This window comes from Carassius auratus, chromosome 2 (assembly GCF_003368295.1).
Source record: "Carassius auratus strain Wakin chromosome 2, ASM336829v1, whole genome shotgun sequence".
In the NCBI taxonomy this organism is placed as follows: Eukaryota; Metazoa; Chordata; class Actinopteri; order Cypriniformes; family Cyprinidae; genus Carassius; species Carassius auratus.
In genome coordinates, this window is record NC_039244.1 from 16217199 (window position 1) to 16228950 (window position 11752).

Sequence of the window (11752 nt, forward strand, 5' to 3'; positions counted from 1 at the left end):
ATGTTAACATTAATTATAAATGTTAATATTAATAATAAATGTTGCCTGAGCACCAAATAAGTATATTATAATGATTTCTGAAGCGTCATGTGACACTGGAGTAACGTGCTGAAAATTAAACTTTGCATCACAGGAATAAATTGATATATTTAAATGTATTAAAACTTTTAATACATCATCTTTCCACAATATTACTGTTTTTACTGTATTTTTGACCAAATAATTACAGTCTTGCGTTAAAATAAATAAATAATCCAACTCTGAACTTTTGAACAGCAGCTTAGGAGTTTGCTGCTATGCCTGCAACAAACTCAATGTTAATGTAACGTGTCTGTTTACGTTACTGTGCTTCCCTCTAGTGGACATCAATGCTGACGTTTGTGTTTTTGTACCATTTTGAGAATAAGTTCATCACTCAATATTTTGAAGTCACACAATATACATTTCTAAAGTAGTCTAATTGAAATACATGACAGTTTTTCAAAATATATTACTTTAATAAAGAACATTTTTTTAAATAAAGTTTTAACAAACAATGAAGACAGGCTTCACTATTTCTAAAGTTAACAGCATGGAAAAGTAACCTTTCCCAGGACAGTAGGATAAATCATAAAATCAAACAAGACAATTTTAATATACCTAGATAGAGCTTCTCATAAAAGATAAAGTGATTATGCTTAAAGCTATCTCGTTTTAACTACACAAAATGGGGGTCTATCTATAAAACCAGTGCTTGAATCCTAACCCATAAAGCATCTGTGTATTCCAAATAACCTTTAAGATCATGTCACATGATCAACACCCTGCATTAAATCTGTACATATCCGTAAATATGACATTCATCAGAATAGTAGCCTATTATACACCACACCCAGCTACAATATTCAACTAAAAATGGCCTGTTTTAAAATAAACTATGCTTTTAAAATTTGTTCGATTTTGACAGTGCATAACCAAGCAAGGCAACGATAGACATCGGTCTCTGCTTTTGATGAGTGATCCATCACAGTAGCTGGGTTTCTGATTTGCACTGACTTTCCTTTTATTCCAAACTCACACTGAAGTTATTATTGCACAGTCGGTGCAAAACAATACAACGTAAATCAAACATAACAAAATATTAATAAAAAAAAGAGCTCCACATCTTGCTTCTAACAAAATAGAACTGCTGGGTGGGTTACATTCCTGCAGTTTTTATGCACTTTTTCCAGTCAGCAGAAGTGTACGCCCAATCCACACATTAATCACCATCCCAGGGTCTGCTGGTTCAGTCTTAACCCAAAAGACTGTATCGTAAAGTACTTGATGTACTTGGAAAAGTCTGTTTATATATCAAAATTGTGAGGATACTAGCATGTATCATCTGAAAAACAAAACAAGACATGGATTTAGCATACAGATAGAGCAAAGCAAACAAAGTAATTGAACTTTGACACTAAAATATCTCGCATGAAAACTAGTTCTATAGAAGATAACGGGAGATACACTCACCGTGATACCACCACTTAGTTTTCTTTGGATTCTTATTACATGTCTTTACATAAAAGGAGTTATCTGGAGGCCGTTGCTGAAAAGCAAACCGTTCATTAGACAACTGTTATTAATGAATTATTAACCTTTCCCGGTTTGGTCTATTAAAAGGTTAAATGTACCTTTTCTTTGCAGCTTGACAGCATGCTAATAATGCTTAAACAAACAGACTGCACAGACAGGGCTGGTGACCAGTCCTCAGTTAAAATAGATAAACAGATGTGACCGTTGCTGTAGACGTGCGGATGGATGGGGATGTTCTCTCCAGTGAACATTACCTAGAAACAATAGCAACAAACAATCAGCTTTGACAGACGGACAAACACACCGACATATTATAAGAGATTCACAGTTTACCTGAGGTGAATCAAAAGGATACCGACTACTGAATTTGAAGAGGAGCCGAAACTTCTCTCCTTCATAGAGAGTCCCTGGAGCACCTTCCATATCTATTAACCACCTGGACAAACACAAAGGATTCGTGCTGTGACTCAAATAAAAATAAATTAACCCATTTAGTACAAAAACTTGAATATTTTAAAGGAGTTATTTTACCCAGAAATTATAATTCATCATTTACTCACCCCCATGCTGTTCCAAACCCATGAGACTAAATAAAATTAATGCTATTTTAATAAAACCTGGAAAATTTCTGTCCCTCCACTGAAAGTCTATTCTACCAAGATTTTGATGATTCAAAAAGATTATAAAAACATACATGTGATGCACACGTTTAAGCATTTGTTTACCGTTAATGTGTTCTGTGTGAGTCAATCAATATTTATATGTGAATAAAAGCGATCATTTCTTTTCAGAAGATTTGGATCGGTTTAGCTACATGGATGGAAATCTCTCAGATTTTATTTAAAATATCTTCATTTTCAATGAAGAATTAAATATTTATGAGTTTTGCAATGACATAAGGGTGAGTAAATGAAAGTGGAGGAAGATAAACCTGGTCTTGAAAGGGCGGGGTTTAAGATGATTATATTTTTGGAAAAGTATGCATACTTCATCTCTTCTGCCATTTTCACTGGAAGATCCAGCTGACATATTGATTAAACATTATGAGGTAAGGTTGCAGGTTGTCAAAATATGACCCAGCCTCAACTGCTCGAGCTTTACACATCTCAGGACTTACTCCGTGATTGTGTTCTGCACACTTCTCTCATTCAGAGTCATTCCAGGAGGTGGATCACTTTGCAATGCCAACAATTCCTTTTGTAATCGCCTCTGGAAAGTGAAAATAGCTTGATTTAAGAAATAACTCAGTAGAAACAAGACAAGCCCTCATTCTAAAGCACTAATCTACCATTTTAATACAACGTGTATGATTTTAAACACTCCACTTTAATAAAATCCTAGTGTCCGAAAAGTACTGAAAATGCAACTAGCAAGCAGACAGCTAAAAACGAGCTAGTCAAACGAGTTGCACTGCTATAGAAGCTAGCGATTAAGCACAATTATAATTATTTACAGCTCTGGTAGAACTATGCTACATTATTCTCGTTTCACATCCCTTTAAGGATCGTCTTCCATCGCCACAACAGTAACGTTATGTGATGTGACAGCACAGAGTTTGTCGGGTTGTCAAGCTGACTGAGCGTTAGCTTACAAAGTAAACAAACGTGCGTACAAATGACAGCTTACTGTTCTGGGTTCAAATCAGTACTGACAGGGACACTGGACGAAACCCTGTACGTGTTACAGCTATTTGTGAAAAGTAGTTTATACTCTTATTTGACCATAGTTGCTAGAGTATGTAGGAAGATACTCACCTGCATAGACGCCATGATGGAAAGCCCCTGAGAGGCGATTGGCCGAGTGACGTCTGATCAGGTTTTTTCACGGAACCGCAGTGCAACAACAATGTTTAGCGGGAGGTACTACAGGTGAACAAGCTGAAATCCTCTTATCGAAGCCAAAACAGTCTTAAGATCCTCCTTTTTACGGAAGGAAATGCGAAACTGTACTGTAACGTTATGTACAAAACCGAAGTAGGGAGACTGCGCTACACTTTTTACTCCCGTAAATATTGCTCATGGTGGGTTTATTTTTAAAAGTAAATTTCATGTAGGTTTAGGGACATGCGCAGACATTTTAAGGGGCTCACGTGAAAAAAGGCCACTTCTCATATATGCCGAAAAAGTTAGAAAAAAGAAAAAGGTAAAAATGCCCATAAAAAATAATAAACGTAGGACTATTGCAAAAGACTAACTTCTATCACTGCTGTGAACTGATCAACACAAAAAATATGAAGAATATTAAAAATCTTAGGAGTCAGCTGTCCACGGTAGTCTTTAAGGTACGAGCACAATAACACAATCAGCAAAATATGGTCTAATTATCGTTATCCCAGAAAATACTGAGATTTTTATTTCGATATAATATAGCCTATTTATTACATTATCTTTTCAGTCAAATTCTTAAACTGAATCTGTCAATTAGAATAATAAGTCATTTGGTCTGTTACAGAGCAAATTTAATCAGTATTGACAAACATAATATGCAATGTAGAAAAAACACAGAAGCTGCATTAGAAGTGGCATTTAGATGCATTTACACACTGTTTAATGCAGGACATGAATGCACTTGACCTGCAGTTACAAATGCATTAATACTGTTTTGATATTTTAAACATAAAACGTTGAATACTGATATTTGATTATTATATTACTGATATTATTATTATTATTATTATTATTATTATTATTATTTTAAAGAAGAAAGGTACTTTAAATTCGAAATTAAAACTGCCAGTAGGTGGCAGCAAATCACTGTTAATAAGTGAATCATTGCGACTGAACTGAATCATTTAAATGTTTGACTAATTCAGGAACAAAACAGCGTCATGTTGCTCAGAGATGCAAATTGGAATACAGTGCGAAGCATAAATGAGTAAACCCACTCTAAAACTTAACAAATTCAGCAATTACTCTCTACTTAGAAGAAATGTTAGGGTTATTTGGAGATGTAATGTTCCAACAAGCCTGCTTGATCAATAACCAAAGAAAAATGCCAAAATTATCCAGTAAAATAAGATTTTCTTGTCAAAGAAAAAAAAAAAGTATAGGTTTAAGGCTATTTTTTCTATCAACAGGTAAGTATTTTGAGCCAAAACTTAAAATAATAAATAAAATAAAAACAAAAATAAATTTTCTGACAATAAAAAAAAAGTGTTATATTGCCCACTGAATCAATCTAGACTTAATGCTGGCAGCAGTGGAACTTGGGAGAGAACTGCTAGGTGCTAGGTTTCTTAGCATAAACGAGGACAATGGTACAAGAGGAATACCAAATTAAACTGTGAAATCTTAGCAGACTGACATTCAAAAACAATGGACTGAAATAAACAGGTCTTCACTTTAAATTTTTCATTTAGTGATGAGTGAATTTTTGCTAGAAAGAGTCAGCATTAGCTATGAAAAGAGTGACACTTTATCTCAAAGAGTATGACACAGCCTGCAGAAGTGACATGCATGGTTGTTTACCCAAACCAGAACTACCGACTGTAGCCAAAGCACAATAAACTCATTTAACCTCTTCCAAGGCCCATATTTACAAAATAGGGACTGGAAATCCATACTCTGGTCTCAAGAGACCAAGTCAATCATTTCAGATCCAAAAGCATCCAAAATGTTCTGGTGTGAAATTACAGTGAGAAGTGCTTGGTACCCACACTTATGTTCAGTGGTAGTAAAGCTTTTATAGGGATGAATGAGTGCTGCAGGTGTGAGGGATTTGGGGTTTTATCAATGCTGGAATGAATTCACACACCACTGTGTGATGTAATATAAAAACTTGTATGAAAGATGCTACCCTCCCCTCATTCCCTGCATTATTTGGCATTTTTTCAGCATGACAATGAAGATTCAAATTTCACTCAGTCTTAACACGCTTAAGCAGCTGTGGGGGATTCTGTAAAAACGAGCTGAACAAAACTCCACCATTAAAGACCAGAGCATTTAAAGAGGTCGTCCAGGAGTTAAACAGAACAGATGTGCAAATTTGTCATGAACTTGTACACTCAGTGCCAAGAAGAATTAGAGCAGTTTTCCTTTAGTTCTGGAGGACATATTAAGTACTAGAATATTACACATTTTTTTTATGAATTAAATCGCAGGTGTACTCGTTTCTACAATCCTTTATTTAAACAAAATTGAGCATATAGTTTGTTGTTTTTATTAAGTATATGTTTAATATGTTTCAATTTTGCCATCTTTCTTTGAATTATATTACTGATCATTAAAAATCTTTTTTTTTTTTTTTTTTTACATTTGTTTATCGATTTTCCAGTGACATAACAAAACCAAAAGGTAAAAATAGGGTGTCAAAACAGTGTCAAGTACAACTGACAAGAAAAAAAAAATTAACTAAACAAATGAAAATAAAATAAAAATTAAATCAGAATAATAGTAATAGTTTAAATGGTATAATTTTCTTTTTATAAAAAAAGAACAAATAAACTAAACAGAACAAAACAAAAACACAAAATGGTCACCCACCGCTAAATAAAAGCCCAATAAAACATCACAGCATTCTACAAATTCACACAAGAAAAAAACTCACAATTAGTAGACAATCAGGGTGACTACTCTGGAATATCCATAACATCTTTTATATCTATTGAGAGGGGCAGTACTCAGTTATGCTGTGCACTGTTGGTGAAATAGAGCAAAAGAGTCAATATTGTGTTTAAATGTAAGTGTCTTAATATTTAATTCTTGTTTATTGAACTGCTGTATAAAATCAAATTTGTATTCATGCTGCTTTTTGATGGAAAAAAACACCAGTCTTTACGTGATACTGATAAACTATATGAAATCAAATATAATTCTGCCCCCATATCTTGAGTTTGTGATCATTCTAAATGCATTTTAAGAAACTGAATCATGCAATAAAAGAACGCACACTGGTCTAAATTACTAGACCTCCTAATGCCTTACATGGTAGCTCTCATGAGTCATGGATGTTAGCAAGACAAATTAACTATTTTGCCTTTTGGATAATTAGCTGTAAATTCGAGGCACAGGTAGCTTCCCAGGGAGGGAGGCTGGCCTTCACTTCTGCAGCTGTCTGTGATGTGCAGCTGATCTGTGTGCTACACTGTGTCTACACTACCTGTAACTAATAAAAATAAAATAAAAATCACAGTGAAGCCTGCTAATTAACACTTTCAGCTAAACGTGAACAGCAGCAAGACAAAAACATAAAAGGAAACCTAAAAGTGTATCACACCATTGTAGTGAATAACAAATGATGTATTTAAAATATGTAATGTTTTTATGCAATATTTTATAAATGTAAATGTTTTATATATCAATAAATTGTATATTGATTCCTCATTTAAATCTGCAGGATATTCCTTTAACATCATTGTAAACCTAGTTAGAATTATTCCTTGTCATTGACTTTCAAAAATGCAAAAAAAGATTCAATTTAAACTGTTGATTTGGGGTCTTCTTATTAGAATTTTATTAAAGTGATAGCTCCCACCAAAATTAAAATTTTGGCATCATATATTGACAAGTTGTTCCAAATCTGTTGTATTTTTTCTCGTACATTTTAATTTTAAAGAATGTAACCAAATAATTAATGGCCCTATTGTCTTTTATAGCATGGAAAAACAAGTGGTTACCCACATTTTTCAAAATATGTTATTTTGTGTTCCATAGAAGAAATCAATTCATACAGGTCTGGAACAACTTGAGTGAGTAAATGACAGAATTTTAATTTTGGGTGAACTGTCCAAGGGTTACCTGCACATATGAACTCCATAAAGCAGAAAGAAATGAACAAAATATCTTCAAGAACAACTGATTTTATTCATTAGACAATGGATAGATGACTACTGTGGACAATTACAAGACTTATGTCTGATGGATCCATTTGCAGAAAAGGCAAAACTCTATTTCAACTGATTCTTGAACTTGTTAACACAAACATGATAAAATTACATGACTATCTGGTTTACCATAGTCATTAAAATATGGGAGCATCGCTTCAGCCATCTTTATTTTGCAACACAGAAATTATCAAGTTAATATTGTGTCAAAGCTTAAAACAATACAAGCTAAAATAAAAATAACTTAGATATTCACTAATTGTAAAAAAAAAAAAAAAAAAAAAAAGTTTATTTTAGTAGTTTATTTTAAATATATAACAAAAACTGTTATACTTCTAATTCAGCACATCATATCTCTGTTTGCAAACCTAAAAGTATTAAACCAATAAAATAAACCAGTAATACTTTGCTTTTCATATTTATTCTGCATCCAGACGTGTATGAGCTTTTTATTTATTTATTTTTAACAATCTAGGAAGTTTGCAGCCATCAGAAGCTCCAGAGCTATTTCTGGGGCAATAGGAAATTCTGGGATTTCTGTTGAGCTATTAGTATAGCGGACTTTATATGTAAAATACATGCAGACTTTAGAAAGAACGTGAGATGGGATCTCTCGAAAGTTGACCTCGTTTGTTTCATTCTCAGCAAACTGGCCTGAAAACAGACAAAGCAATGTTACTTTCATGTTTATTGTTAATCAAGATAAAAACAAATGAGGAAAATAAAAACAAAAAACATAACACCAAATAAAAAATGCAGCACTAATAATTTAAACCCCCTCTTTCTCTCTCTCTCTGATATGAGTTTAAATTATTAGTGCTTATGTTATTTTAATTATTAGTACATATGCATTTTAAAATAACAATCCATTAAGTAATTCATTCTTTTATTTTTATTTTTTTTAACAAATGCTCACCTGGACCACTAAGCATAGCTTTGATTGTTCCAGATGTAAGAGCATGTTCTCTCTTCACAATAAACTCATGGCCATCAGAGGAGATCAATTTCACGTACATGGCATCTGGCCCTTCACAGCCACCATAGGTTTTTTCTTCTCCATCTAAAATGTATTAATTCGATTGTACCTGTATTACATACCTTAATCTAAGAAATGTACTTTACGATTACCATATGCGGGTTTATTCTCCTGATAACACAGACTAGGTGCAGAATAAGTAGTTAATTCATATGTTTACAAAAACATAAAATGTCTTACCCATTCTTACTGCCTTCCCTTTTCAGTCTCTGAAATATTAAGGAAGAATTAAAAAGTTTAAATGAACAGAAATTAACCCTACAATATAAATGCAGCAGTGTTAGTAACAGTAACAGTTGGTTCTTGGCCAAGAACCAACTGTCTATGTAATATACTTTATAATTAAAAATAAATAAATAAATAAATATTGACATTTGGCACAAGAATAAAACAGCTGCTCCACTATCATGAGTCCTGAGGGGGTCTGGGCCATGCATGCAGTACAATAAATCATTCCTTCCCTGTTAACTTAGCTGAAGCACAGCTTACTCATCGCATTTCCCCACAAATATTACAGTAATTTACACAGCACTCGGACGAATCGAGATTAAATAGTCATAATTTAATAAACGATACAAGTGCTCACCTCACTAAGATCGAGCAGGACAGGGAAGTTTATCCAGTTTTCTCTCCGACCAGCTTCTGGGAACCGCTTCTTCTGTTGTCACTGCCGACAACAGGAAACAATTGTCGGGCAAAGACTCAATGCACTTCCGTTATAGATATTACAAACTAAGAGACCCCTCAATATGTTTTAATAATTAATAACACATCAGAATTTTATGTTTTCGGTTGAAGTGTATTTAAAGTATGTAGTTTGTAAGATATATACTTCTTTACACCTGTTATGTTTTTGTGCAGTCCATAATCAAATGGTCTTCATGTGAGCTCGCAGACCCAATCGCTTCCGGTGGTGATCGGCTTGCTGTCTAAGGAAGTGGGAAAACGCCACATGATAAAATGTATCAGATTGGGATTTTACAAGGGTTTTGGCGTCTGTCAAAAAATCAGCAACAGATCATCAGAAATCTCCGAGTCGCTGTCCGCCCGATATTACACAGCGACACTCAGGCTGTGCTTTTAACAAGGCAGGATCATTTGCTGCATGAGATCCGAAGGTCGTTTTTAAAAGCCCACGCAAAAAAGGTAACTTACCTAGTAGAAGAATAACAAAAATGCCATGACTGGACAAATAAGACCGGTTATTATTATTTTAATGTTTTCATCATTTGAATGAGCAGAAAAGAGTCAGATCCGCAGATCCGGTCCAAAAACTCAAGAAACATTTATTATTTTATTCAATTTTACTTTATTTATTTGAGCTATTTCTAATATACAATAATAATAAAATACAAAAATAATAATAAGTGAAATTGCCCTGTGCTGCAGAAACCTATAAAAATAAAATGTAATAATATATCAAATGTAAATGCAAAATGTAAATATATCTAAAAATATATTAAGATCCACATGATCTAATTAGGTGCTATTTCAAACATGATTATGACATTATATAGTGCTCGAAAAGCTTAAGTTACAGCTTTTAAAATGCACTTTATAATTCAAAATACATTAATCTTATTAATGTAATGTTTTATTTGAGCATTGATTTTATAAAAAAACAACATAAAGCAATCAAAACATTTGAATATAAAATCTGAAAAAAAACATGCAAGTGTTCAAACACCACCCACACACAAAAACATCCACACTTAACTGAGAATTATAAAAAAAAACATAAAGCATTCAAAAAATTTGAATATAAAATCTGAAAGAAAAAAAAACATGCAAGTGTCTAAAAAAAGAAAAACCTCCCCCCAAAACATCTATACTTAATTGAGAAGTGTTTTTGTATCTCAGTGTTCAGAAGTACTACTCTTAATATATTTGTATCTCCACAGGTCCAGTATTGTGCTGTTAGATGGTATAAACCCTTACCAGTCCAGTCTGAAGATGGAGAATTGATCTACACAGGCAACTTGGGAAAAGCTGTCCTTGGTAAATTACCTGACTTATAGAACATGCAGCATTTATGCCTGTAAAACACCACATAAACTACCAAACAGATACAATTATCAAAGGCTGCATTTAATTATTGAATTATTATTTTTACTACATTAGACTTCTAATAATAAAAAAATAATCTAATAACTAAATAACTAAAACAATCTAATGAGTTAAATCTGCTCTTTTGTTGTAGGTGTGAAGTTTTTCTCCTACTCCAGCAGCATGTTTAGTCTCTGTGTGATGCCATATGTCCTCCTGAAAACAGGCATTGGTGTAAACAGCTTGGCACTGCAAGTGGCATTTTGTGGCTTTATAGGTTTCTTCACATTTCTGACTCCTGTTCTCCTCCACTTGATCACCAAAGGTTATGTAGTACGCCTGTACCACAACAAGGAGACGGACACGTACACGGCCATCACTTACAGCGCCCTTCTAGTGGAGAAACGGACTGTGTTCCATCAGCGTGATGTTATTATCCCTGATGTCAGTCGGATGTTCACCAGCTTTTATGCCAAGAAACGCTCAATGCTGGTCAACCCAATGCTTTTTCCTCTACCCCACGACTACAACCACCTCATGGGTTATGACCGGCCCTTTTCTTTTGACCTAGATGACCTGAACAAACCAGATAAAAGTTAACTTGTTCAAGCTAAGTCTGTCCAATGTTGGTGGGCAACCAAGGTGTCCACTAGGAATTTATTTTCATCGTTTCAATGGACCGTTGTAATGTATCACATATTGACAGTCTGGTATGTCATCCAGTATAGTTGTGGTGCAGAAACTTGTACAAGAGTGTAAATAAATAAAAAGTCATATTAAACATTTGCACTTTCTGTCTGAATTCCAGGACTTGTAACCTCTAACTTCTATTTTCTTGTACTTCCTTATTCTCACACTCTTTTTATAAACGAACAACCAGTGACCTTTCTATCTAAAGGGGTTGTTAAGTGCACGGCATTACTGTGCCACTTTATGATAATTTCAGATTAGTAATAACACCTGTTAGCCTACAAGTTTTATTCACAAAAATATTACAGCCATGTTTTTGTACACTTCAGTCTTTCTTTTTTATACTGGAGCATTGCCTTGTGTGTCTTCTGCCTTTGTGGAGAGAAGATTATTCTGCTCATCAGAGCATAGTAGCATTTGGTCCAGTTATGAAGGTGAGTTGAATAACATTTTGTTAATCTGCTGTTATACAACTCTAATTGCTAAATTATTCTGTTACAAAGCCTATATTAGTATTTGACATTTTCATCTGACTCGGTAGTTTAAATCATTATCAGCAAAAAAAGATGTGCTCACAGATGTTCACATAGAGAAACGTTTATTAC

General features: G+C 33.8%; 3 protein-coding genes across 3 annotated transcripts; 1 reads left to right on the forward strand and 2 right to left on the reverse strand.

Annotated features, from left to right (window-relative positions):
- Nucleotides 1-474: 474 nt before the first annotated feature.
- On the reverse strand, nucleotides 475-3444 carry LOC113117768 (ubiquitin-conjugating enzyme E2 W-like). The gene is made up of 6 exons (XM_026286679.1): nucleotides 3309-3444; nucleotides 2672-2763; nucleotides 1888-1990; nucleotides 1653-1808; nucleotides 1492-1567; nucleotides 475-1363 (listed from the first exon to the last, which is right to left on the reverse strand). Exons 1-6 carry the CDS (start codon nucleotides 3321-3323, stop codon nucleotides 1350-1352), a joined length of 456 nt encoding a protein of 151 aa, XP_026142464.1. The 5' UTR covers nucleotides 3324-3444; the 3' UTR covers nucleotides 475-1349.
- A 3887-nt stretch (nucleotides 3445-7331) lies between these two features.
- LOC113117781 (elongin-C) lies at nucleotides 7332-9136 on the reverse strand. Its single transcript, XM_026286704.1, has 4 exons — nucleotides 8998-9136; nucleotides 8592-8620; nucleotides 8292-8435; nucleotides 7332-8029 (listed from the first exon to the last, which is right to left on the reverse strand). The coding sequence occupies exons 2-4, from the start codon at nucleotides 8593-8595 to the stop codon at nucleotides 7839-7841; spliced, it is 339 nt and encodes a 112-aa protein (XP_026142489.1). The 5' UTR covers nucleotides 8596-8620; nucleotides 8998-9136; the 3' UTR covers nucleotides 7332-7838.
- Nucleotides 9137-9292: 156 nt separating this feature from the next.
- On the forward strand, nucleotides 9293-11238 carry LOC113117774 (transmembrane protein 70, mitochondrial). Its single transcript, XM_026286692.1, has 3 exons — nucleotides 9293-9557; nucleotides 10313-10409; nucleotides 10612-11238. Exons 1-3 carry the CDS (start codon nucleotides 9372-9374, stop codon nucleotides 11055-11057), a joined length of 729 nt encoding a protein of 242 aa, XP_026142477.1. The 5' UTR covers nucleotides 9293-9371; the 3' UTR covers nucleotides 11058-11238.
- Nucleotides 11239-11752: the final 514 nt, after the last annotated feature.